Genomic DNA, 27566 nt, shown 5'->3' on the forward strand with positions numbered 1-27566 from the left:
AAGCAAGCAAGCAAAATTTGCTTTGCCTGAATCGAAAACACTGCACTAAATTTCATGTTTGATTATATAGAATTTGCTTGAATATAAATCCTGTTCGAAAATTCCCAAAATTTCTCTCGTGGATTTGTTTGAGTAATACGCGTATAACTTTGTCTCCATTCATCTACACACGCGCTTGATGTCAGTTACTGCTGGCACCGCCACACCGGCCGGCCCACATAGTCCTTTCCTCTCTTCGCCGTCGTCTTCGTCGTCGCCGGCGGCGATCGAGCCGCTAACCCCCTCGTCGTCGATCCCATTGGCGCGGTGCTGGTCGACGAAGTCGAAGAACGCATATCCAAGTCCATAATTTATCTATCCAAAGATTCCAAGCGTCGCATTCGAGAGAGATTCCAGCCTTTCGTTGGGAATAGGCTGGCCGTCAAGCAATGGGCGAGTGTGGATCTTTCCCCAAGACCTCGGCGATGATCGGGCCGGTCCAGCCTCTTCGTCAAAGATTCACGAACGTATATATATCCCTCCTCTTCGCTGGCGGCGGCGGCGGCGCCATGGATCCTCGTCGCCCGGTCCGGCGCCGGCGTTGGAGCGCTTGTGCTTGGTGACGGCGTCGCCGTCGACCACCGCCGTCGGCGGCCAGGCTGCTTATAGATAGATGGCGAGGTTGGGGCGGCAAAGTGAGGGATCAACGCAACCCTAGGCACTAAATTTCCGAAATTTCGGTTGTATATTTCCGAGAGGGTTTCCGAAATATCCGAAATTTTCGGTGGGAAACCGTAGGCGCTAAATTTCCGAAATTTCGATTGTATTTCGAGAGGGTTTCCGAAATATCCGATATTTCGGTGGGAACTATATTTCCGAAATTTCGATTGTCTTGATATAATTCGAGAGGGTTTCCGAAATATCCGAAATTTTTCGGTGGGAAACAACCTTACCACCTCGAAGCCAAGGTCGTGGTGAGAGATCGATCCGGCCGGGGAAGACAGCTTGGATGGAGATCAGATGCATCCGCATCAAGCATGCTGCATATGCTAGCCAAATTTTCTTAAATTTCTGTTGTGTTCTCGAAATGTCGTTCCAAAGTTTCGAGACGATTTCGATTATCGAAATTTCCCTTCTGCTTCAGTGTATTTCGTCCCGAGCTGTCCGTCTTGGGCAGACAACAAACAGCTCTCCCAGCGACTCATCACAACGTACGCTATCACAACACAATATCGGGTAATCAATCATCAGTCCGGCAGAATGTGTTTCTGGAAACTGGAAGGCAGCTTAGCAGCGTGACTAGTTAAACAGAACAGTGCAGCCCGTGAATCATTAACATATCATCAGTGGATAACAACCATAACACCATCTCTAGAAAAACTCGTTTTTGGAGATCAGATACCAAGTTTTAGTACTACTGCTAGTACCAACCAACACCAGGCGAATCAAAGAGATAAAGAACACTTGCTGTAAGATCACCAACAGCAAATCGAGCAGACCTGGTCTGTTCCCCACCAAATCGACAATATGAATTCCGAATCTGACGTTCACGCGAATGCACAAAATGACTCCGTGGATTGGATGTTCAGTGATATGCACAGGTTGATGGGAGAGCGCTTCATGGCCCTGGATAGCAGCTGAGCTTTTAACGCCCGTGCCAGCCTCTCTGGGGCTGGGCGTCGGCGCCGTTCATCACCTTATCAAGCACCATGTTCAGGTCGACGTTCTGACCGCTCTCGGTCAGCTGGCGAACGGCCGCTCTCACCTGCTCCCTCGAGAACCCCATCGTGGCAACCTTGTCTACCACGTCATCAATCGGCACCCTGTTGCCCGAGGAGGCGCTTGGGGTGGAGCTCGCTGACGCGGCTTGGGGCAGCATTTGAGCTGTAGGGAGCCTGCTGTAGTTGCCGCTTCCCGCAGAGCCTGTTGGATGAAACGGCGAGGGCGACTTCATTCCAGCATTGCCACGGTGAGATGGAGATCCACTGTAACCATATGGCTCGGGGAAACCGCCTCCACCCTGTGGTTTGTATCCAGTATTGTAGGATGGAGGTGGCCCGGAGTTTGGCCGGACTGCTGGAGGCTCATACATGCCAGGGTTTGGACCATAGAAAGGAGGTGCAGGCCCGCTAGGTGGTGGCACATAAGGAGATGGCAGGCGCACATTTGGGGGATAGCTCTGAGGAGGAGGGCCATACGGCGCTGCTACTTCTTCAGGCTGCTGATGCACTGACGGTGGGACTGCAGTTGAGGGGTTAGCACTTGCAGGAGGAGGCTGAGAATACTGAGCATACTGAGGTGGTGTTTGATAATGCTGTGGTGGTGCTGGAGGTGCCTGCGACTGTGGGGCGGGTGGAGCTTGATACTGCTGGTGTGTGGTGTCAGTTGGCTGTACTGCTGACGGGGGATAGTAGGACTCCTGTGGTATGGTTGGTGCTAATGGAGTCGGTGGAGCAGGTGGGACTGATTGCACCTGGGAATGTGGTAAATGGCCTGGGAATTGTGATGGAGGTTGGCTTTGGGGTGCAGGTGGAGGTGGTGCATTTGGAGCAGGAAGGGCAGGCAATGCCGGTGGATGGGAAGGCGGAGGGGCTTGATGCTGAGGTTGGGGTAGAGTTGGCTGCTGCCTTGAATCTGCCTGACCAACACCAGCCTTTTCTGATTGAGCATCCTCTGCTTTTGACAATTGGAGCTTTGAAAGTTGGACCTGTGTCTCAACAATTTCTTGCTTGTCACGCAAAATCTGCACACCAGCTTGAACCTACACGTAGCACATGCCATAGTAAGATACGGGATGCCCTCACAATGGTATAAAACAAATTAATACAAATTAGAACCAAATAAGCAGTTTTTAGTAATGTTCAAGACAATTATATCACAACTTAAAGACTACAACACCAGGCAAACTGCATATACTTATAGTTAAAGAATAAACTCAGTTAAGGTACATATTAGCTCCCTGCTCATGTTATTGTCCTTTAAATCACAAATAGTAACTATAACCAATGTCGCAACCCAGCTAGGGCATGTGAAGCTATGGACCATTAATAATCAAATAAGCCAAGACAGGGTAAAGTAGAAGCTGTACATTTTACTATTCATATAAATACACAAAAAAGAAGACAAAAACTTAGAATACTGGCTTCAGCTTTTTTCTCTCAAAAGGATAAAAATAAAAATAGCAGCATTTCACATGGGAAGGTAAAGAAAAGACTACTGTTACTCAATAGAAAACTAAATTACTTTACCTCTTGATAATCAAATCCATAAATTGGTTACTTACTTTACCTCTTGATAATCAAATCCATAAATTGGTTACCAATTCAGATATTACAGCATATTGTCTAACAGTAAAAGAGAGGGAAGCTTACCTCACGCAGTGTGTTCTCAAATTGTCTCAGTTTTCCATCAGTGCTGCCATTGTAGTTACCAATTATTAGCTTCAACTCACCAACAGAGTTCTCAAGATGGTGTGTTCTGCCCTCTAGCTGTGATAGCCTTGAGCTTACACTTTCCAGTGCATGTAGCAGGTTATCAGCATATTTCTTCATTGTGCGATCAATATCTGCTATGGAGACTGCACTGAAGTTGCCCCTTTCTTCTTCGTGACTGACCTTCTTGAGCACATGAGACTCCAACATGCCAGCACTCTTTGCACAATGAGAGAGGATAAACATGTTAAGCAATATATCACAAGGGAAGAGAGGCAGATCACTTGTATGAATTGATAAATGACCATGAATCAAAGTATCAAAAAATTAGGTAATTTGCTGGACTTGGGATGAAAAGATACATGTAATTATTGTCCATGTTAATGATTGATGAGTTGGCAACAAATTGTATTGCTATATTACCTAAATCAGAAATTCACAAAATTGCCAAATAAAAAATATCATATAAAACCTACATATTTTTCACGATAGTTCTTTTTTCTTATTTGGGCAAAGTGCCAAACTATCTAACCTAGACCTTAAAGGCTTGAACAATCAGAACCAACTAAATAAAGGAATCAAAACAAATCAGGGCCATTGATAAAGTATTAGAATCACAAAATTAAAACAATGCTGGCAAATATCCATCGTTCCCTGACAAGGGTATAAGCCTAGCAAAGTGAACACTTGACATATTCGGGTCTTTGCCTCTTGGGATAAGAGCATGATTTACCCATAACAGAGTAGCATCTGAAAATATCCTCAAATGGTTTTAGGAAAACAAACTGATTGAACTGCTCAGTATCGTAATACAGTGGTGATTACAGTCAGGGGCTCAGGGTTATTTCCACAGAAATAGCATTGAACTGCTAAATGTAGAAATCAAGCTAACTAGTAGTATCCTAACTAGCACTGTGGTCTCCCCTTTATGAGCAGATAAGGCATCAATCTTCACCAACATCGAATACTAAAATGTCACTTTCCTTTCTATATCTGAATCATGTAATAGCAAACGAGCAATCACAACTTCACACAATCAATTCGACATCACTACAGCGCAGAGTCACAAAGTATTACCAATCACCTAGAACTGGACATTCCTATGGCTAAGAAAAGCACACAAGCTTACGAATGTTTGGAAATTTCGCTTGTTCAATTCGTGTGTGAAGCAGGCGAGGCGAGGCGAGCTGAGCAGATCTATCGGAGGCGCCCTCGGCTGGGAGATGATACCTTGAGGTTGGAGGACGCCGCCTTGGAGTCGAGCGACCCCCAAGGGCTCGCCGCGGAGGCCGGCGCCGCGGCGGCGGGAGCGGCGCGGATGGGCTGGAAGTCGTAGCTGGGCACCACCTCGTCGGCGCCGCCGTGTTGCTGCTGCCCGCGGCGCGCGTGGCCGCCGCCGTCCTCCTGCGGGTCGGGGCTCATCAGATCGAACAGCCCGCCGCCCCCACCTCCTCCCGCCGCGGGAGGGGACGACGACGCGGCGGCGGCGGCGGCGGCCGCACCGGCGCCCGAGGCCGCGAGGCCGAGGATCTGTTTGTCCATGAACTGCGACGCGTTCATCGCGGCGGCGGGCGGCGGCGGCGGCGGCCGGGGATTTCGCCGGAGTTGCTGCGGCGGCGGCTTGCGGAGGGGAGCAAGGTGAATGAAGTGCTTGACTGCTTGGTTAGGAAGGAAATTAAAGTTGGGCTTCAAATTAAAAATAAAATAAAATAAAATATTTTTTAATTTTATTTAATTTTATTTTTCTTCACTGGAGGAGACGACTTACGACTTGGAGTACACGACTAGTCCTCCGCTTGGGAGTTCGTTGGGCCGGAGAAGATTCGGCCCATTTAAGAGTGGGTCCCACCTGTTTCGGCCCATTATGAGTAGACCAGCATAGCATCGGCCCGATCCGGCCCAGCAGGGAGGCGAGGCTCGCCGGCGCGGCGGCGGCGACCGCGGGTAGGGTGGGTGGCGCGGGCCGCCGCCGGTTCGACGCCGGCGGGAGCGCCGCCGATCGCCGCTCCGTCGTCGTCGCCGCGAGGTTCGGATCCCAACACGCTCCTCCCTCTCTTTGTGCTCGTCTTCTCCGACTCCGACCATCACTCCGCTTTGCGCGTCGCGGGATGGGGGAAATCACTCGTAGTCGTAGCACTGCATGAGTTAGCGAAAGGGGAATGGTTCATCGCGCGAGCGCGAGCGCGGGATCTCGTCCTCCCGCTACTGGTTATGCAGAGAAAACGAGAAGGGGTTTCTGATTATTTTTTTTTTCACGCTGGTTTTGTTCATTAGTTGTGTGTCATTTGGAGTGTGCTTTAAGATTAAGGTACCATCATTCGTTCAGTCAATTCTTCGATCATCATAGCTTGTATGATCTTTTTGACTGTGCAATTACAGCATGATTCAGAGGCTTCACCAGATTCTGATATAGTGATATATATATAGAGAGCTGCCTGGGAATTGGAGTTCTGATGAACTGGAGGTGCTTGCTTGCTTGCTGTTCCATTACACAGATCACAGGTAGTAGCTTAGTCTAATTAACTAGTGGTTTTCAATTTTTCATCATGAACACTGTTCCTGCAAAAGAGGTGATGTGTCGTCTTTTCCATTCTGTCTTGCCTGAATGGTCTCAGGGGTTATGAACTTGTACTGTAATTGGCAAAATACAGCATTAGCCAAAAATGTTCATCTTAGTTCTCAATTTGGTTTTGGTTAGCATGTATGCATCTGTATTTTCTGTCTGATACACTTGTGCATCTGCATTTTCTGTCTGATTCACTTGTTGTGCATCTCCGCTTTGCTGCACATCCTGTTTATTCAACTTTGTTTCATGTCTTTTGTGTTGTATCCTCTGCACATCCTGTTCCATTCAACTTTATTTCATATCTTTTGTTTTGTATCCGTATGATAGGCAAAAACATTGTCTAATAGGCTGCTGAAAAAAGGAGTTCCTATTATATGGATAAAGCAGGAAGCATATGCAATGCACTCGCTTTCTTATTCCCTGTGATGGCCTTTGTGTTTCTTCTGGATATTGTATCACGCTGATGCTATTTTTGAAACTGCTACTTGCTGTGCATTTTTCAAGAGTGCAGCATGAAGGAAGAGGAAATTTCGTGATGAATCCAATTTGATTGAAAACCATGTTGGAGAAAAATGTGTTCAGGAAAAAAGGAAATCTTCATGAAATGTTTATGATTCTTTTTTTTTTTGAAACCCCAAAATATTTATGATTCGGACATTAAAAGCAAAACTATTCAGCTATGTGCTTAAACCTAAGTAAAGAAGTTTTCTAGGTGGTTTGATTTTGGCACAATTATTTCTATATAAAACAGGAACAAAATTTATATGGCCATAACATGTTATTTGTTATACCATTCTGAAATCTTCTTCTATTGTTGTAAGTGGTATTTTGTTATGAAATGGTACGTGTGGTGATGTTCTCCTTTTTCTAATGAAGAAGATTTTGGTTATTCTTAGTTGAAGTGTTTATTGTAATAATGTAAAAGTATTTGATTTGATAGGGAAAATGGTAATCGCAGTATATCTATTTGAGAATCATGAAGATCCCTTCATTTTTTTCAAGAAGTTTTTGTTTCTACAAATTGTTATGAAATTTGCCTCAATTCCTTCTGTATCAGTAAGTTCCTCAATTATAGTTCTACTTCGTGCTATCACTTTCAGTCAATGTGCTGTTTGCCCATGTGAGAAGATGAAAGTGGCCCTTGTTCCGTTGTTAATGGGCTCACCATTTAGTGCCAAATGTACAATTTTTTGGTTTTAACATTCGGGGCCTCCTTCCGGAAATAAATTAGAATGTACCGTTTGAAACCATGCTTTTGTCTTTTCTTCTTTTTGCAGTGAGACCATTCTTTTGTCTTAGCACTTAAGTATTTGGAAATTTACCTTTGCTGAACGTTTTCCCTATAAATATGAGAATGATGGTGACATCACATAATATAAGTGCTGAAGAGTTATGCCTGTGAAACAAACTGATGGAAGATCGATGTGAAAGTTTCTGGTCCTTGTTGCTCTGCAATTGCTGTGCAATTAGTGGCCGTGCTGAAGAGAACAATAGTTTTTACCAAAACTAATTTTATATGTGGACTGTGGTATACTGTATTCTCACCAGACTCTACTTTTGTTGAAATAATCTTGGCTAAGATTCATGGCATAAAGTTGGTGAACTATCCGTGTAAAAAGGTCCATACATTGAGCTACAGAAAACAACTTCCTTATGAATTAGTGTTTAGAGAAACAAAATGGTGACATCATTTTGGTATGTCTTTTTGTGCCATGACATACTACACAGTTTTTCCTTGGACTTGCAAAAAGCTAACTTGACTTCATTTTTGTCTGTATTTTTGGATCATAGCTTACTGCCATAGTTCTCTGTCTTTTTACACCGTCCAAATGTAAGTGCCCTTGAGCTTTTGAGCCTTTTTTGCTTCTTTTTTGTTGCTATACAATTAATGCAATGTAGCAGTTCCCTTAAATTGAGGAAGGGATCACTATGAGATGATGCAATCCTTCCCACACAGTTTTACAATTTGTATAATAATAAGAAGTCACATTTGGTGATTGTAATGCTTCCCGTAAACTGAATTATTTCAATTTTCTATTTTGGATTAGCTGGTGCGGTATTTGATTAGTTGTCCTGGGTGATTTATCTATCCAATTCAAGCGATGGAAAAATGGGAATCCACTTATTTGTATTTATGTGTTCCTGTAATGCACGTGGATTCTCTCCTACCTATTGGTTCTTGATCATGAGTTCTTAGGTCAATTTTACTGTAGTTGCATTCCCTTTCAATTTGTAATTTCAATGCAAAGATGCTATAGCATCTGTTTTGGAAGCATTGCACCTTGGATTTTTGCTTCATTGTTCTATGTCTTGATGTCATTTGATTTGACCATGGAACCTCACTCCTGAAAGTAACATAAGGTGATATTGGAAATGAATGTAGTAAGTACAAACTTAGGATTTAATGAAAGTAGTATATCAAAGAAAAGTGTGATGCGTTTTATTTGACACTGGTTGAGTGCAAAAGACTTTTGTCACCACACAGTTTCGATATAAATTCATATGATCATTCAGGAACATTTAACTTCATATGTAGTTAGCAAATTCCACAAGTAACCTCTTTACAATGGAACAGGAGTGCAGTGAAAAGCAAAGCTAATCTTTCTTGGGAACCATTAATAATTTGAAAATTTCAGGAGAAGGTTTAAGCTGATGATGAACAAGAAACGAATATACTGTATAATTAGGTGCACATGATAAAAGGTGATGAGGTCAGAAAGTAGAGGTAGATGGTAACAGCTATGGTGTGCTTATATGAGTACTTTTGGTTTAATTGCTGCTTAGAGCCGAAAGAGATCAAAGGACTTAATTCCACTACCCTCAAAACCCGGGCACTGCCCCCAAGATGGTTCTCTAAAGAACTATATTATCTTTGTCAATTAAATAATAGCTAAAGATTATAGTTTGGGTGTGTTAATTGACCCCCTACCAGTTCTATATTTGAATCTAATCATTTCACAGTATGCACTAAAGAACTGATTGATTTTTGTGTGGTCTACAAGTCCACCCCCTGAGAGCTTTGTATTGATTGATTCACCATGTTACTAATTGAAAGTTTTATTGGAGTAATTGATAACTGCAAAAGTAGTAAAGCTCCTTATTTGCCAACTTGTTGATGGAAACACTGTGATGCTAATACATGAAACTGTGATTTAAAAAATACCTACCTCATGATGTTAGTGTTGACCAAGTTTCATATGTAATAGTCTTGATGAAGCACATGCTATGTATTTATGTGAAATTTTGGTACACATAAACAAAATTTGTATCACGCATTTGTTAATGAGATATCCAAAAGAAAAATCTCTGCTTCATACCTGAAGGTTCTTTCATTTCTGCAACTTCGATTTAACTGGTAATGGCATTATCCTCAAACATGACAGGACTTAGAAAATTTATAAAATAAAGAAAAGAGAATGGAGGGAGTATATGTTTAAACTAATACTAAACCTTCTAAGTTTCTCTGTTGGCAGGTAAACTGTTTCGTTCATTGAGTCATTCATGATTTCAGTAGGAAACCATATTCTTGGGAGAGGTTTACGATTTTAGCTTCCAGTGGCAGATGCATTTGTGTTGAGAAATATTTCATCAGGTAACCATTTGGAGATGAAGTGAAAATTAACCTATGTAGCAAAACTGCACTTCAACACTTCTATGAAAAATCCAGATCATCACACAATCACACATAGCAACCAATTGTGTTTTCTCTGTTCTTATCTTCATATCCTCTTTGGAATGTGGAGTTGTACAATGGACTAGGTGAGTCTGTTTGTCTGCTTAAGTCTTTGCCTCACCAAGCGACAAAAAAACACATTTCTTTTTTGTAAAGACAAGAAATTGCATATTGTTAGCCGCCCCACCCTGTACCTCCATGGCTGTTCTTTTTTGTGCATTGCTCATCACGAGAGTACGAAGCACCACTTAAGGCACTAATTCCACTTGTTTATTGCTAATAGCTTCCTTATCATTTTTCATCAAATTGGTCTCTCCTGTGTAAGTGTGTTTTTTCTTCTTCTTAATGAAATGAAGTGTGGTCCTCCTGCGTTTTCAACAAAAAGAAAAATCATTTTTCATCCAAAAAAAAAAACTTGTCTATCATGATTCATGCCCTTAGTTTCCTGGAGCACTGGAGTTAAACAGATGGCCACCTCCCCCCATGATATCTGTCATCTATGTATACTTGTTCCACCATCTCCTTCTCACATGATGCCTATCCTAGGCAGGCCCTGTGCTATTGTATTCTTCATGTCTTCTACTCCTGCATGTGCCCTACCACCTCCCCACATCTCATGCCTAGATTCCCTCCTCCTCAATTCCCCTCACTAACACCATTTCAGTTCTTTTAAACAATGCAATCTTTGTGCCTATTATTGTTACTAGCAAGTTGCAGTTTAGCTTTAAAATATTTCTGATTTTGATTGCCTTTCTTCCTTTTCTTTCCCCCCTTTCTGTTATAAGTGTGATCTTTGCTTTTGTTCTTAAAACTTCCCTTTCATTTCAGTTTGAATTATTTACATGTAATTGCACCACACTAACAAAAGATGAGCCACATGAGTAGCAATAGCACACCATGTCTAGGAGGAGCTACAGACGAATTGGAATATTATTGATGGTTGGATACAGTCACGCGGCAAGTATCTCAAGAGTCCACTGCCTCACGTGACAGGTTAATCACTTTTGCTTAGTGAAATCAAAGATATATACTGCTAGTGTCAAAAAAATGATATGTACTGCTGGCTCTTTGAGATGCCTTTCAACTAAACGCTGGTTAAAATACTGTCATGAATTGCATGCACAAGCATCACGAGAATAGATGAACTGATCAGGAATTTGTCAACAAGACTGACAGTGCCATATGCTAAGGACACAATAAATGAATTGGGTAAACATGTTTAGGCTGGTAGATCTAGGTGATGATGTGGTGAAAACCTTGGAAACTGTGCACCCTACAAATGATTGTACTCTTTGGTATTTGTTTACTTGTTGTTTTATCAGTAATTAAGCAAGTACGACTCTCTCTCCCTCCATTCCCTTCCATTCATGTATAACTTGGTTAGCTTTTGCAGTTATGCAGCTTCGCTGCTGATGAATTGTTACAAGTTAATGAACACTAATCTCAGGATGATTCATGAGAACTGTAAGGTATGAACAAGAATCATCCGTGAATTTTTACTGGTGGTAATAACCGGTAACCAAATTATCATTAGACTTTACTCCTCATTTTGTTCATGTACACTTGTCAATCACTGTATTTGAACATGCTAGAATGTTCACTCATGTAAGCATTCTACTTCTACATGCTAGTTAAATACACATCATAAACATATCTTTTTACTGCAAAGGCAGAAGCATGTACCCTATCTTTTCGGGTAAAACGACCAACACTGCAAATGGAAGTTCTAACCCCAATGTAAATACTCTGCAAGTTTCCATTATCTTCTACGGGATTAGTAGTTCAGCATTGGTCAATCCGAACTGCCCATTTACCGATGGGAATTTGGAGAAGAAGGTAGATCTAGATCTGCGAGCCTGCAAAATTTCCTGTACTTTTACTAGTATAATCCAGCTGCTAGCTAGATGGCGGCTTCCTCACCATTAACACAAAGTACAAGAGGCAGTAGTAATTAACTATGAACTTGACAGTGGAAAGGTGAGATTAGATCTAACCAGGGGCATGTGACAGCCTCTGCTGGGGTTTTTAAGATCCAATCCTTTCTGTTTATCCTGACAAGAAACAGCCTCTGCCATGCGGTTTATATAATTGTTACTGCATGGAATGAACTGTGTTCTTCTCTCTGTGTGTCATGTGTTACCACTAAGCACCCAGCTGTGATGTCCCTTTTTATTCTTATTTTTCAACTTTCAACTCTGGAGATTCTTACCAGCGCAGTTAGTTCAATTCTCACCCTGCAATGATCATAATTACAGTGCAGGGCTTTACTGTCTACTTACACGATCACATTCAGAAATGGCTGTTAATATGTAATCAAACAAGGCAAAAAGGTCAGTTAATTGTTGTCTTATATTCCAATCAACATGACTCTATTCTTTCTAACATCTATGTTTTTGAGTTACTGACTTGAGACTTTGCTGCCCATATATTCAGAGTTTTTTTCTGCATTTCTGAAGTACCGATGACCCATTTTTCTCAAGTAAGAATTTACTAATTCCCATTTCCAAGTTGTCAACTCTTGATGTTCTTAATTCATACTAGTAAGTTCAATTACCACCCTGAGATGTGAAAATCTACAGCCAAGTCCTTACCCACAGTCTGTTAAAGCTGTTGCTCTAACTGCATCTTATTTAATCATATCCCCCTTGACACACACAGCCTTTCCATGAAGTTGCTTAACCTGATGCCATTGCCATGTCTCTGGGGGCACCATCTTTTACTCTCAAGCCAGCAAAGCTGTTGCTTCAGTTAAAAAATTTCTGCATCCTCTCTCACTCCCCTCTTTAAGCTCCAATTGGGGCATTGCACTGCATTGCAAAGCAATTAGTCGTTGGTGATGGCTGTCAAAAATTTATACACCCAATCACCAATCCTAACAGCAGCATTAACCATGGTGATTATGTGCATTGCTACTAGAGGCCATAAGAGATTGCTACTAAAGTAGTCATAGAAGGGACAGAGTGCAGTGTTAGTACTGTGCTCTGTGGCCTTGGATCCAGAGATTCTGCAGGGACAGGGACAAGTCTCCATTGCTTCATTCACCTTCATGATCTCATCAGACTCAAAAACTCTTCAACCTCTCCTACCTATTTAGACACCTCATTCTTGTTTCTTGATCTCACCTCTTCCCTACAAGCATATAAAAACTGTACCATTTGAGATGGTCTCTCTTCTCTCTCTCTCTCTCTCTCTCTCTCTCTCTCTCTCCTTCATACTAAAACTTTATTAGGACTTCATTGATTAGTTAGAGGTTAGTAGTACTTAGTACTAGTCTTGCGACATAAGCAAGACCAAGATTTGGGAGCAATTAACACAAGTACACTAGAATCCCTATAGGATTAGCTACTACACTTTGCATAGTAGTGTGTGTTCTTGGATATACTTGCATACAAGTAGAGGTACAAAGAGTGTGGTTATTAGTGTATATGCGTGATGAGTAGCAGAAGCAGATGGAGGGCGGCGCCAATGGCGTCGAGGTCGCCGGCGGCGGCGGCGGCGGCGATGGTCATGGCGTGTGTGGTCGTGGTGCTGCGCGTGAGCTGCGTGCTCGCCGTGGACGAGCAGGGCGCCGCGCTGCTCGCGTGGAAGGCGACGCTGCGCGGCGACGGCGGCGCGCTGGCGGACTGGAAGGCCGGGGACGCGTCGCCGTGCCGGTGGACCGGCGTGACGTGCAATGCCGACGGCGGCGTGACGGAGCTGAGCCTGGAGTTCGTCGACCTGTTCGGCGGCGTGCCGGGCAACCTCGCCGCCGCCGTGGGGCGCACGCTGACACGGCTGGTGCTCACCGGCGCGAACCTGACGGGCCCGATCCCGCCGGAGCTCGGCGAGCTGCCGGCGCTGGCGCACCTCGACCTCAGCAACAATGCCCTCACGGGGACGATACCGGCGGCGCTCTGCCGGCCGGGGAGCAAGCTGGAGACCCTCTACCTCAACTCCAACCGCCTCGAGGGCGCCATCCCTGACACCATCGGCAACCTCACCTCGCTCCGGGAGCTCATCGTCTACGACAACCAGCTCGCCGGCAAGATCCCGGCGTCCATCGGCAAGATGTCCAGCCTCGAGGTGCTCCGCGGCGGCGGCAACAAGAACCTCCAAGGCGCGCTCCCGGCGGAGATCGGCGATTGCTCCAGCCTCACCATGATCGGCCTCGCCGAGACCAGCATCACCGGCCCGCTCCCGGCGAGCCTCGGCCGGCTCAAGAACCTCACCACGCTGGCCATCTACACGGCGCTCCTCTCCGGCCCGATCCCGCCGGAGCTCGGCCGGTGCGGGTGCCTCGAGAACATCTACCTCTACGAGAACGCGCTGTCCGGCTCCATCCCGGCGCAGCTCGGCGGGCTCGGGAAGCTCAGGAACCTGCTGCTATGGCAGAACCAGCTGGTCGGCGTCATCCCGCCGGAGCTCGGCTCGTGCGCCGCGCTCGCCGTCGTCGACCTGTCGCTCAACGGCCTCACCGGCCACATCCCGCCGTCGTTCGGCAACCTCTCGTCGCTGCAGGAGCTCCAGCTCAGCGTCAACAAGCTCTCCGGCGCCGTCCCGCCGGAGCTCGCCCGGTGCAGCAACCTCACCGACCTCGAGCTCGACAACAACCAGCTCACCGGCGGCATCCCGGCGGAGCTCGGCCGCCTCCCGGCGCTGCGCATGCTCTACCTCTGGGCCAACCAGCTCACCGGCAGCATCCCACCGGAGCTCGGCCGGTGCGGGAGCCTCGAGGCGCTCGACCTCTCCAGCAACGCGCTCACCGGCGCCATCCCGCGCTCCCTCTTCCGGCTGCCGCGGCTGTCCAAGCTGCTGCTCATCAACAACAACCTCTCCGGCGAGCTCCCGCCGGAGATCGGCAGCTGCGCGGCGCTCGTAAGGTTCCGGGCGAGCGGCAACCACATCGCCGGCGCGATACCGCCGGAGATCGGCATGCTCGGGAACCTCAGCTTCCTTGACCTCGCGTCAAACCGGCTCGCCGGCGCGCTCCCGCCGGAGATGTCGGGGTGCCGGAACCTCACGTTCGTCGACCTCCACGACAACGCCATCTCCGGCGAGCTGCCGCCGAGGCTGTTCCGGGACTGGCTCTCGCTCCAGTACCTCGACCTCTCCGACAACGTCATCGCCGGCGGAATCCCGCCGGAGATTGGCATGCTGACGTCTCTGACTAAGCTGGTTCTCGGCGGCAACCGGCTGTCCGGGCCGATGCCGCCGGAGATTGGCTCGTGCACGCGCCTCCAGCTCCTCGACGTCGGCGGCAACTCGCTCTCCGGCCATGTGCCGGGGAGCATCGGCAAGATTCCGGGGCTGGAGATTGCGCTTAACCTCAGCTGCAACGGCTTCTCCGGCGCGATTCCGGCGGAGTTCGCCGGGCTCGTGAGGCTCGGGGTGCTCGACGTGTCGCGGAACCAGCTATCCGGCGACCTCCAGCCGCTGTCCGCGCTCCAGAACCTCGTGGCGCTCAACGTCTCGTTCAACGGCTTCACCGGCCGGCTGCCGGAGACGGCGTTCTTCGCGAGACTGCCGACGAGCGACGTCGAGGGCAACCCGGCGCTGTGCCTCTCGCGGTGCTCCGGCGACGCCAGCGAGCGCGAGGTGGAGGCGCGCCGCGCCGCCCGCGTCGCGATGGCGGTGCTGCTCTCGGCCCTCGTCGTCCTCCTCGCGGCCGCGGCGCTCGTCCTCTTCGGGTGGCACCGCCGCGGCGGCGGCGCCCGCGGCGGCGAGGACAAGGACGGCGAGATGTCGCCGCCGTGGGACGTGACGCTGTACCAGAAGCTGGAGATCGGCGTGTCCGACGTGGCACGCAGCCTCACGCCGGCGAACGTGATCGGCCACGGGTGGTCCGGCGAGGTGTACCGCGCGAGCATGCCGTCGTCGGGCGTCACCATCGCCGTCAAGAAGTTCAGGTCGTGCGACGAGGCGTCCATCGAGGCGTTCGCCGGCGAGGTCAGCGTGCTCCCGCGCGTCCGCCACCGCAACATCGTCCGGCTGCTGGGCTGGGCGGCGAACCGCCGGACGCGCCTCCTCTTCTACGACTACCTCCCGAACGGCACCCTCGGCGGCCTGCTCCACGGCGGCGCGATGGGCGGCGGCGCCACCACCACCGCCGCCGTGGTGGAGTGGGAGGTTCGCCTCGCCATCGCCGTCGGCGTGGCCGAGGGCCTCACCTACCTCCACCATGACTGCGTTCCAGGGATCATCCACCGCGACGTCAAGGCCGACAACATCCTCCTCGCCGACCGCTACGAGGCGTGCCTCGCCGACTTCGGCCTCGCCCGTGTCGCCGACGACGGTGCCAGCTCATCGCCTCCGCCGTTCGCCGGATCCTACGGCTACATCGCTCCCGGTAAGAGCCTTTTCTCACACTCACACACATTCACCAGTTCAAACAAAATTTCAGCAGTTTAATTGAATTTGTTTTAAAAAGAAAAGCACAAGATTAATCAATGGCTGATATTTGATCTTGATCAACGCAGAGTATGGATGCATGACCAAGATCACAACCAAGAGTGACGTGTACAGCTTCGGTGTGGTGCTACTCGAGATGATCACCGGGCGCCGCCCACTGGACCCGGCATTCGGGGAGGGACAAAGCGTGGTGCAATGGGTGCGCGACCACCTTTGCCGGAAGCGAGACCCGGCGGAGATCATCGATGTGAGGTTGCAGGGCCGGCCCGATACCCAGGTCCAAGAGATGCTGCAAGCTCTCGGCATGGCATTGCTATGCGCAAGCCCACGACCTGAGGATCGACCGACCATGAAGGATGTGGCGGCGTTGCTACGTGGCATTCGACACGATGATGGCGTCGAGGCAAGAAAAGCCGGCAATGGAGTTGGTACTGATGCAGAGACAAGGAAGCGGGCTGACCCGAGACAGCCCATTTCACCGACCAAACTCATGGCCCTTGCTAGACCGGCCCAGGCCCAAGCCCAACTCCAAGCCCGTGCTAATTCCGGTTCCTTGGGCCTGCTCAACGATCAGGAGTGAGTAATACAGTAATATAGATAGTTCAAACTGAAGGGGGCCCACTAGCAGTGTGATGTGAGGGTGATGATTGTTGATGTTGACCATGCAACCATGGGTGTAGGCACTCACGGGGACCTGTAAGAAAAGGATGGTTTACTGTTTGCTGGTGGGCCCAGCTTGCCATAGACTGTAGGGGGTGTGTCGTTTTGCTAGGTGCACCCTTGTGGGTACAGATTGGGAATATGTTATCTTTGTGCTTAGGGTTTTATTATTTAGTGATCATAGGAGATATGACGGTCAATAATCTTTTGTACCATAAATTGGGGCATAATGCGCCCAATGGATTATTAGTGTAAATTATCCCACTAAAGTAATAATTGCTAGCCATATTATGGGTGAAGATGTTTGTCAAAGAGAGCACATGTTCCTCTTGTTGTTCATATTGTCCCATTTCTTTTGTTTCTTTCTTGAGTGGTCCAATCTTGATTTGTGCTATCAACTGCATATGTAAGCTAGCAAGATGCTCTTTTAGATGTGGATTAGTCTGTACATGGGGTCTACATTTTTGAACCAGCTAATAGTTTAGGGCCCTTTGTAGAGCAACATGGGTCATTAATCAGAATTAATGGAAGCGTGCCACCAATGATTAAATCATTTAATAAGGACGATGACAGCCAACTCATCAACAATAGTCCTATTTTCCGATGCCAATATGCCATTGCATTCACTTAGGACTTGCATGTCCCAAACTTCAGTGATATTATATACAAAAAAAAAATTCTAAAAGGGGGCCTGTTAGAAACTACTGGCGACAATACTAAAATTGCTCCAGCAGTCAGGCACAGGGTTCAAAATTTCGGATCGAAATTTCGGTTCTATCGGAGACCCCCCCCCCCAATACGATCAAAATTTTTAAATTTTTTTTCATTTTTTTCATGAATTTGGTAATATTTTGTTCAAATTTGATCAAATTTTATTCAAGAATTCATAAATTTTCGGACCGAAATTTCAGAATTTCGGCCACCCCCAATAGAAATCAGCAAACCGAAACATTAAACCCTAGTCATGCATGGATCATGTTTGCCTAGTGTTTCTTTCCCCCCTTTTTTTTTTCTGTATGAGTATTATCGTTATCAATTTTTGGACGCAATGTTCCACTTGACACACTCAAAACCATACATTCACACATCCTTGAAAAATGTTGGCATAAAAGTCTCCTAGAAAAGGGGCACTATCATCAGAATTAAGATAAGAGAGTGTAGAGTAGATACACACACACACAAGCACACCACTATGCATTTGGTCACAAACTAGCTCCCTAGCATTTCTAAATTTGACCAAGTTATTTTTTTTCTTCTTTTTCAGTGCAACAAGTTTGTTTTGTGTTGCGTGTCCCCGAAGAAAAAAAAAAGAACAAGTTTGTTTTGTGCAAAGGCTAAAAAGGCCAATGGGCCTCATCTCAGGAAAGAAGACATTGTGGGCTTCATATCGTTTCAAATTTGGGCTTGGGCTAGAGTGTGCACATCCCAACTTCCCAAGGCCCATTTACCTCTCTAAAATCAAAATCAAATTTCAGCCCACATCACCATATCCCAAAATTGGAAAAAGTACACCGAAGGTCCCTCAACTTGTCATCGAGTTACAAAATCGTCCTCGAACTGTAAAACCGGATACAACGTATCCTTCAATTTACAAAAACAGTACAAACTAGCTCCCTCAGCGGTTTTAGCTCCCTCAGCGGTTTTAACTCCGGTTTTTTCCGACGTGGCAGCTGACTCAGCGTGAGACCCATGTGGGTCCCACGTGTCAACCTCTTCTTCCCCTACCCTCTCCACATCTCTTCCTCCTCTTTCTATTCTCTCACTAGCAGCGTAGCCGGCGGCCGGTGAGGAGGAGGCCAGTGGGGAGGCGGGAGTCCGGCGGCGAGGCGGCGGCGGCAACGAGGCGACGACGTGGGAGCAGGAGGGCCTCCCAACGCCGCCGCCGCCACTGTCGCCGGCGGCGCGGGCGCCAGATCCCGCCGCCATGGCTCCTCGTCGATAGAACAGCCACAGGGCGTTCTCTCCCTGCGCCGCGGTGGCGTTCGCGGCGATGATCTCGTCCAGCTCGTCGTCGACGGGGACGCCGGCCAGCGCCAGCGAGAGCCCTCCATCCCCAACCTCCCCTAATCTTCTCCACGGCAAAGTTCACGGTCGTGGCGGCGAGAGCTCCGAAACAAAGGCTGAACTGGATGCCGTTGCTGAATGCTCCCCAGTATCGCGCCGGTGCCATTTCAGCCATGCAGAGTGGCATAGACAGCAAAATGTTTCAAGAACTTGCAAAATTCAAAAAACTTTGCAGAAGATTTGTCCAAATGGCACATCAAGAATTTGAGAATAATTTGATTTTTTCAGTGTTGTGACCTCGGTGGTGAAGCCGAGGCCAACGCCGAGGAAAGCCCTACCAAGGATGGCAATGGACACGTTGACAGCGGTGCCGCTGGCCGCCACGCCGGCGATGTAGGCGAAGCCGCCGAGGATCATGGACGCGCGGCGGCCGCGGCTAGCCGTGACCCACGACGGAGGAGCGCGGAGGTGAGCAGGCCGGAGATGTAGAGCGACGAGGTGAAGAGCGTCAGCAGCTAGCTGTCGAACTTGCAGTAGTTGCTGACGCGGCGCGCGCCAGCGCCGGCGCCCGCCATCCGCCGGAGCACTTCCGGTAATAAGTCCCTTAGGAACGACTCCATGGACGACACGCCGCCCGCGGTGCTGATGTCGTAGCCGTAGATGGCGCCGCCCATCACCACCGTGGCGCAGGACAGTGCCACGAACGCCATGACCCTCCCGGCGCCGCCCCTCGTCGTCCACGAATCCGGCGGCCATAATGGCTGGCAGCTCAAGGCAAGCATTGTGTCGGAACTGAACCGAGCAAGCTTGTTTGCTTGAGCTATTGATTTGACTGCTTGACTTGCTCTGCTCTTATATATCGTTCCAAAGATTCTGGCGGCTATGGCGTGAAAGCTCGATGTGACATTGCATCACTAATCACCATTGCCGATTTACTTGCTCATACATACATCTGTTTCCCGTCCGACGACGACGCCGAGCCGCCTCCCCGACGCCCCGCCGCGGCTCCGACGCCGCACGCCGCCACCGCTTCCCGGCTCCTACTACGGCAGCGCGCCTCATCAGATGCCAGGTTCCTCCCGCGACGGCGCGGCGACCTCCTTCCCACCGCCGGCCGGCCTGCCCGGAGAGAAGAAAGTGAGAGAGAGGAGGAGGAAGGGAGAGGAGGGGGGGAAGAGAGACCCTGTTGACGTGGCACCTGACATATGGGGCCAACACGGGTCCTACGTTGATTTAGCCATCACGTCGGATAAAATCAGGGTCAAACTGCTGAGGAACCTAGTTTATACTGGTTTTGTTAGTTGAAGGATGCGTTGTATCCGGTTTTACGATTGGGGGATGATTTTGTAACTCGATGACAAGTTGAGGGACCTCCGGCGTACTTTTTCCCCCAAAATTTGCAATTCTTCTCTCCGATTAATCCATGCAATCTCAAGACGAATGCATTACACATGCAACAAAGAGAAGATGTAAGACTGTAAATTTGAATGCAAAAATATACATAAATAATCAAACTAAGCTAAAACTCGATGAACATATGCTCAGTCACACAAGAACCTGAAGAAGATTGAGAGGGAAAGAAAAAGCAAAAAAAACAAAGAGAAGATTTACTCTATCGTATATTTTCCTTGAATTAGCTAGCATCATCATCTCATGGGCAGCGGGCGTTCCGGCCAGGGCCGCCGTAGTAGAAGTACCTGCCCCAGGCGGCGCCCTGGCCGCCGGCGATGTCGTAGCAGGCGGGGTGGTCGGCGAGGAGGCGGAGGGCGGCGGCGGGGATGAGGTTGTTGTCCCAGTCGACGACCTGGACGTTGCGGAAGTAGGCGGCGCGGCCGTACCCTTCGCCGGGGAAGCGGCCGCTGCCCATCTGCGTCGGCGTGTGCGACCCCGACGGCCGCGTGTTCACCACCTCGCCGCCGAACTGCGCCATGTCGGCGCGCGCGCCCAGGTGGCTGAAGAGGAACGACGGCCAGTAGCCCACCAGCGCACCCGACCCCAGCTGCAGCCACCAGTGACCCTGCTTCGGGTCCTGCGTTGAGATTCGTGCGCTTATTCAGACTTTTTATCTCGGTTTCAAGCTACTAAACGGTGCGTTTCGTGCAGTTTCAAATATCATCTTGGAGTTTAGCTGTTCAAATATGTTCAGATTGTGAGAGAATTAAGCACACACACAAAAAAAAACTGTTCAAATCTCGCAGTGCTTAAACTGAGGCTCTGTTTGAAGAAAACAATTGATATGTAACTAGCTGGTGAGAATATGGAAAAGCTACGGTGGCAACTTTTGGCTACCTGTTCATTCTTAGATTCTATATGTATTTTCATAGTTTGAATTCGGAGGAAGGATTCGAACTGCTTTGAGAAGGTGGAGATTCTTACAACCCCATTGTTTGGTTGTTTGGAGGAAAAAACAAAACGGCATATTTACAGGTGAAAAATAATTTGTGAATAAAACGTTTATATACGTGTTTTTAACGATCTACAAGCAAAGGGTGAAAAATACACTACGATAAATAAACCCTAAAATTAAATCTAAATTTAAGATTGAAAATTTAAATTTTAGCTGATAAGTATAAGTATAAGCGAAAAGATAATGTTGTTAGAGTATATGCTGACAAAGCTAAGTTCACATTCCCAATAAAAATCGATCGAGTGAATTCCGCAAAGTTTGGTGTTTCGAGACAGCTCAAGATGGGAATAGAATGGTTTCATGAAAATTCAAATTTGAATAGAAAATAAGAATTGAATTAAATTCCTATAAATACCATGGCATTTGTAGTACTAAGTAGTATAGTAAATTTTCAAAAAAAAAAGTTTAACTTATTATATGTAGTTTGAGATCTCCATCTATGAAAATTTTGCCTTTTAGAAAGGAAAAGACTTCATGGACTATATAAGCCCATCACTTTTGGCCTATTGAGCCTATTTGAGAGAACTAACTTCTTATACACCTATATGTTTACAATCTCAGTTTCCAGTCAATATATTCGAATTTCGTTCAAGATCGCAAATCATCGGGAGAGTTTATATTCAAATCTTGGCTTTCAAGCTTTGTTTGAAATTCGTCAAATTTCATTCGAAATTCACAGAAAAGTGCGCACAACATACCTTCCAAATGAGGAGGGTGATGTCGAACTGGCGGCCGGCGAAGGAGGAGATGGGGGAGATGGCGGCGCCCATGGCGATCCGGCTGTTGGTCTGGACGAACCCTGAGCAGTGCAGGTTGTAGCAACCCGTCTCCTGGTACGCATCATTCTGCACAATGCATCATTCTTCAGTAACTTGTTCTTTGAACTGACTGATCTATCTCTCTTCTAATACTGAAACACTAGGAACAGATTACTACTTTACTAGCAAAGAACTTACTGTCCAATACGTGAAGAACCTTGGGTTGTTGTCACCGTACAGCTGAGGGCTCACCTGAAAATTCATCAGAAAGATACAGGTAGCTAGATACGATCAGTATTCAGAGTTGAGAGTTGAGAGCAATGGCAATCTCTGAAATTGGCTACGCCTGAATAAGTTTAAGAAAATGTAGCGTTGGTTTCAGGGTTAACGATCCCGATACCGGATCAAAATCCGCTCACGAGCGGTATCCACGGAATCCGTCGATAAACCGATAAAATCCGAATGATCAGTATGCAGAGCTGAGAGTAAAATGTAATCTCTGAAACTGGCTACTAGCTAGCTAGGCCTGATTGACTGAACAAGTTTCAGAAAAGGAGGAGAGAAAGAAAAGAAAATGTAGCACCTGCCATCCGGCCTCGATGGTGTTGAGGTCATTGCCGAAGGAGCCGGAGATGAGCCAGATCTGGGAGAGGCTGAACTCCGCCGGCGACGCCACCTTCGCCGGCCACACGTTCAGGCTCGCCTTCGCCCCGTAGAATTGCCCCCCGCTCATGTACCCCACCGCATGCTGCATATGCATAAATTTGTTTTGCTCACCAATGTCAGTATCAACGCAACCAAATTAAAGCCCTCATCTTTTCGCTTATCCCTATGCTTATCAACCAAAATTTGAATTTCAACCTTAAATTTAGAGCTGATTTTAGGGTTTTATTGTCGAAGTTTATTTTTCAGCATTTACTTTTAGATCACTAACATTTATATAAAAGTTTTATATGTAAATTATTTTTCGTTTGCAAATATACCTATTGGCTTATTCCACAAATAAGTGAAACAATGAGGCCGTAAGGCGTGTGTGCGTGTAAATTAACCATCGGCATCTGACCGACACACGCCAGTTTATTTGGCAAACAAAACCTTGTTGGTTATTACAGGAAAAAAAATACAGGTAAAAACAATTATATTTGTATTCTTAGCGATTTAAAAGCTAATACTGATAAATAAACAATGAAGGAAAAACCTTAAGATTAACTTTAAAATTAAATATTATAATTCAAATTTTGACTGTGCCTGAGAAGACAACATCCAAACAATGACGGTAGTAACAAGTAAGCACTCCCTCCATCTCAAATCAAGTTCAGTTTTGTTTTGGACATTAATCTTGATATAAGTTATGTCTAAATTAATATATTAAAATAAACTTATTTTGGGAGTTGGCACGGAGGTAGTACACACGAGTTAACAAACTTCGCATCACTACCATATACAAGTATATATGGGGGTTATTTTAGCTCAATTCAGTAAAGTTGTACTCAGTAACATTTTCTTACCGACAAAAGTACTTCTTTAGACTTCTTACTACTGAAGTATTATTTATTTAGATTTTTCCTTCTCATATGATTTAGAGTTTTGGAATGAAATAAAAAATAAAAAAAATTATCTCGGAAAGGACGTAATAATAAAACAATGTCCGAGAAAAAGAAAATCAAATTTGTCTATTTTATTTGAAGTTTCTCAAAGTTTAGTATGACGCTTAAGATAAGATTCAATCAAACTTTTAAAATTTATAGTTATACTATCGATAATTTATTAAATACTTAGTCTTAAAAAATAAAAAATTGCATGCATATGTTTTTCTTAAAAAGTATTATGATATTATCATAAATTTATCATTTTTCTAAAAAAAATATTCTAACACAAAATTGATGTTAAAGTTTAACCAAACCATTATCTTAAACGTTAAATATTTATTACCGGAGATAGTAGCATTTGACATGACCTATGATAGATAAAGAAAGAAATTAATTTATTATCCGAATTAAAAAAACTTTCTCGATTTTAAATCATTGTAGTTTCCCTTTGACAGTAAAAGAAACTCATTTGTTTCAGAATCCAGTTTTTTCAAATGATTCACAAAAGAGAATTTTAACCCTGGTTGTTGAAAAAGATAGATAAACTTTTGAGCATGCACAGGGCTTGTCAGCTGTGGTGGGGCCCACGTGGCACGCTGACGTGTCCACCTGCCGCGCCGGTTATAGTTGGCCATAAGGCCCGAGGCCCGAAGGCCCGGCCCACGGCACGCCTTTTTGGCCCGGCCCAAGCACGGCACTGCCCGACTTGGGTCGGGCCCGTGCCGGCCCGGCCCGACCGTCGGGCCGTGCCTGGGCCTCCCCACCAGCACGCTGGGCTAGCCCGGCACGGTCGGGCCGGCCCGGCACGATGGGCTGGCAGGCCAGACCCGGTACACAAAGTATAGGGACTAAAAATAGACATATAAATGTCAATGTCTAAAGAATAGGGACCTTAAATAGACTTATTTTAGCTATTTATATACCACACCACAAAGAAGAGGGAGGTAAAATAGACTTTTTTTTAGCTATACAATGTCACAGCCCAATAGGAGGGAGAAAATTTAGACTTATTCTGAGGAAAAGCACGATGGCCCATCGTGCCTTCGGGCCGTCCCGGCACGGCCCGAGGCGTGTTGGGCCGTGCCTGGGCTGTGAGTGCGGCACGTGGGCTGGCACGGCACGGCCCGGTGCGTCGGTCGGGCCGTGCCGGCCCGACAAGCCTCGGCCCAGGCACGGCCGGGCCTGGGCCGTGCCGTGCCGGGCGGCCCACATGGCCATCTATAGCGCCGGTGCACTCCAGCACGGCAGTACGGCTTGTCTGAATCCGTCGGCAGCGGAAGCTGAAGCTGAGGTGACGTGGCACTCACCTCGTGGCCGCTGCTGGTGGAGTCGCGCCGCGCCGCGCCGCCGACGACGCCGACGCCGCGAGGCTTCATCCCGAACCGGCCGCCGGCGGCGGCGGCGGAGCTGGCTCGCAGCAGGTCGGCCTCCGTCGTCCGCCTCACCGGTATCGTCCCCTCCGGGCACGCCTCGCCGGCGGCCCACCACGCCTGCCGCAACCCGTGCTCGCCGTCGTCCTCCTCCTCCCGGTGCTCGCCGCCGCCGCCGCCGTGGGCGTGACTCCTCCTCCTCCTCCTCCTCCTCCTCGTCGTCTCCGTCGGCCTCGCCGAGGGCGGCTCCTGCAGCGCAGAGCCGTACACCAATCAATCATTGATCAGCTCGACGCGACAGCACACGCGCCACCGTACGTTGAGTACAGCGACGCAATGGTCAGGTCAGGTCAGGTCACTGCTCCACTGCTTCTGCAGCGGCAGCCATGGCCGCCGCCGCCGCCGCTGCTCACCTCTGGCTTTTGGCCTCTCAGCCTCGGGTGCTCGAACGCCGGCTGCAGGTGAGACGGCACGCAGTCGATCACGTCGCCGTCGGGACTCTGCACAATCATCCGCAAATATGCCGATCAACCAAGAACTCCAAGAACATCAAACAAGATTAGCTAATCAAGATTGAGTAATCATGCTCATGCCTGGATCGTCTTGACGGAAGCTCTCCTGACCCTGGCGAGCTGTGCCCTGACTCTCTCAAGCCGGAGCAGCTCCTCGCCGGGGTGGAGCGCCGCCGCCGTGCCATTGCTGGACGACGAGGCGGCGACGACGACGGCGAAGAAGAAGAGGAGGAGGAGGAAGGGGACAAAGGTGGCAATGATTGGGCGAGGCCTCTTGTAAGAGATGATGAAGCAGCAAGAAGCCATCAGAGTGGAGCTCATCGATCTGGGTTTTTGGAGCCGCCTGAATTTTGTAGTGGGATCCGATTTCCGATCAATGACAAGCTAGCTGCTGCAACTTCTGCTGCTGCCTCTTCTTGTGCTCTCTCCTGAAAACTGTCTGTATCTGCCACACATTGGTGCTCTTGTCTTCTTCTTCTCCTCCCTATAAATACATGGATATTGTTACCACATAGTAGTAGAAAGATAGTCCATGTATCAGGTGAAAATGAGGCTAAAAATAAACTAGGAGAGTAGGAGGTGAAGTTAACAACTAACAATGCAAAGTTGTTGTGATGTTGGAGTGGTAGCAATTAGCAATGGGAAATGGCTGCGAATTGCAGTGATCTTCACCAACCAGCACAGCTTTTAGGTTTCAAGGACCAGCATAATTGTCTCAAAATGAGCACCCCACATCTCCATGCTTACATCATTTTACTAGCCATATGTTTTTCATGTCCCCTCTCTCTCCTTCTCTCTCTCCAGAATCCATTGGTGACCTTTGGCTGGCCTCTCTCAGTGGGGTTCTGTGTGGTGTCACCCAGTAACTTTCTAGAGAGAAAGAGAGAGAGATGTTGGTGGATGCTGTCCAGCGTAAGATGCTAAAGTGAAGCTTTCCAAGTGTGCTCTCCATGTGGCCAAGGTGCAAGGCATTCCTAAATTTTGGACCAAATGTTCAGCACTTGAAGCTTCAGTATAATTTTCTCCATGCGTTCATCCTAGTTATGCAGAGGTCGGGAGTGTAATTAAGGTAAATTGTATCATCTTGATGAAATTGACTGAGTGGGATAAAAAGCTTCAGTTATCTTAAAGGAGTAGTCTTCGAACTCTGAAGTATCATCTCCTCTTTCTGAAGAGATTCTTGATGATTGATATGCAACAGTTGCATTTCCAGGTTTGCTGGGTTCTTCAGTCTTCATGATGCTCATTGCTTTTTCCTTGTGAAAGTTTAGAGTCAGTCATGGTGGGGGTTGGTGTATGTGACTAGATAGTGAGGTCACTGGTCACTGATGAGTGCAGCTGCATTCATCTGTGGCCATGTTTGTTGCTTTGCTAGCCAACAGTGAACAGTGACTCCTTTTTTTTTACTAAGTTACTGAAATCTTTTACTGACTTCAGGTAAGTGGTACGGCATGGCAGCTATACATGATGGTACAAATGTGTAATTGATCTGAATTTTACGGTTACTATGTAATAAAGCTGTAGTTCATGATGAGGATGGTAGGTTTTGCCCCCTCTGATTATTGGAGTAGGAGTAAATGTGATAACTGTTCAGCTATGCTTTGTGGATCATATGGATGCATATGATCATTCCCTGCAACAATTTATAACGTCAGTGGATTGTCATGAGATTCTGATATTAATGTAGTATGCCTTTTTCTTTTTACTGTGACAATGCATGGAAAATTAGTTAGTCAGAATAGTACAATGTTACTTCTGTCCTAAGAAAAAACTGAAATTGATATAACAGGAGCAAGCTCTGCTTATTGTTAATTCTTAAGAATCGTAAAATTTCTCTTAAAAAAAGGCCATTGGCAAAACTTACCTCGTTGGAAAATTACAGTATATTAAATAAAATGGGTTCATCTACAGAGCATGTGGTGGAATTCTTGTATTCCAACAGGCTTGACTGCTTAGTTTAACAACTTTTTAGATAAGGAAGATGATTACATCCTAGGCCTCTATATCTAGGATGAACATAGGCATAATTATTGTTAAAGAAAGCCTCAATAAGAGACAAAAACCCCTATGAGATGAAATAAGCAAAGCTCAATAAGAGACAAGAATCCTTATGGTATGAAATAAGCAAAACATGCCCTGCGTAGGAACATATGAAGCATGATGCACTAGGTGAAAAACACATTAAACATGAAGCCTAATAGTAACCGCCATTCAAAGTGGGTAAAAAAAG

General features: G+C 47.1%; 3 protein-coding genes across 8 annotated transcripts; 1 reads left to right on the forward strand and 2 right to left on the reverse strand.

The window, feature by feature from the left end:
* Nucleotides 1-1279: 1279 nt before the first annotated feature.
* On the reverse strand, nt 1280-5059 carry LOC4337931 (actin cytoskeleton-regulatory complex protein PAN1). The gene is made up of 3 exons (XM_015783867.3): nt 4641-5059; nt 3351-3629; nt 1280-2740 (listed from the first exon to the last, which is right to left on the reverse strand). Exons 1-3 carry the CDS (start codon nt 4968-4970, stop codon nt 1625-1627), a joined length of 1725 nt encoding a protein of 574 aa, XP_015639353.1. The 5' UTR covers nt 4971-5059; the 3' UTR covers nt 1280-1624.
* A 215-nt stretch (nt 5060-5274) lies between these two features.
* LOC4337932 (leucine-rich repeat receptor-like serine/threonine-protein kinase RGI4) lies at nt 5275-17008 on the forward strand. 6 transcript variants are annotated; one of them, XM_015783865.3, is made up of 5 exons: nt 5275-5436; nt 5838-11118; nt 11905-11979; nt 12083-15974; nt 16105-17008. In XM_015783865.3, exons 4-5 carry the CDS (start codon nt 13082-13084, stop codon nt 16614-16616), a joined length of 3405 nt encoding a protein of 1134 aa, XP_015639351.1. In that variant the 5' UTR covers nt 5275-5436; nt 5838-11118; nt 11905-11979; nt 12083-13081; the 3' UTR covers nt 16617-17008. The 6 variants fall into 6 exon arrangements, with proteins under 6 accessions (XP_015639351.1, XP_015639350.1, XP_025881603.1 ...); XM_015783864.3 differs by having other exon boundaries at nt 5838-10642; nt 11043-11118; nt 11905-15974; XM_026025818.2 differs by having other exon boundaries at nt 5838-11979.
* A 3144-nt stretch (nt 17009-20152) lies between these two features.
* On the reverse strand, nt 20153-25919 carry LOC4337934 (protein neprosin). Its single transcript, XM_015782777.3, has 7 exons — nt 25418-25919; nt 25238-25324; nt 24762-25073; nt 22449-22613; nt 22064-22117; nt 21806-21952; nt 20153-20729 (listed from the first exon to the last, which is right to left on the reverse strand). The coding sequence occupies exons 1-7, from the start codon at nt 25655-25657 to the stop codon at nt 20352-20354; spliced, it is 1383 nt and encodes a 460-aa protein (XP_015638263.1). The 5' UTR covers nt 25658-25919; the 3' UTR covers nt 20153-20351.
* Between the last annotated feature and the right edge of the window lie 1647 nt (nt 25920-27566).

Source organism: Oryza sativa, chromosome 5 (assembly GCF_034140825.1).
Source record: "Oryza sativa Japonica Group chromosome 5, ASM3414082v1".
NCBI lineage: Eukaryota > Viridiplantae > Streptophyta > Magnoliopsida > Poales > Poaceae > Oryza > Oryza sativa.

Excerpts from the sequence above, each read along its gene's own strand:
- LOC4337931 (XM_015783867.3), bottom strand. The coding sequence starts at position 4,970 with ATGAACGCGTCGCAGTTCATGGACAAACAGATCCTCGGCCTCGCGGCC. Across the intron at positions 3,630-4,640 it reads CGGCGTCCTCCAACCTCAAG|AGTGCTGGCATGTTGGAGTC; the intron begins GTATCATCTCCC and ends CATTGTGCAAAG. Across the intron at positions 2,741-3,350 it reads TTGAGAACACACTGCGTGAG|GTTCAAGCTGGTGTGCAGAT; the intron begins GTAAGCTTCCCT and ends TGCTACGTGTAG.
- LOC4337932 (XM_015783862.3), top strand. The coding sequence starts at position 13,082 with ATGAGTAGCAGAAGCAGATGGAGGGCGGCGCCAATGGCGTCGAGGTCG. Across the intron at positions 15,975-16,104 it reads CTACGGCTACATCGCTCCCG|AGTATGGATGCATGACCAAG; the intron begins GTAAGAGCCTTT and ends TGATCAACGCAG.
- LOC4337934 (XM_015782777.3), bottom strand. The coding sequence starts at position 25,657 with ATGAGCTCCACTCTGATGGCTTCTTGCTGCTTCATCATCTCTTACAAG. Across the intron at positions 22,614-24,761 it reads CCACCAGCAGCGGCCACGAG|CATGCGGTGGGGTACATGAG; the intron begins GTGAGTGCCACG and ends ATGCATATGCAG. Across the intron at positions 20,730-21,805 it reads TCACCCTCCTCATTTGGAAG|GACCCGAAGCAGGGTCACTG; the intron begins GTATGTTGTGCG and ends ATCTCAACGCAG.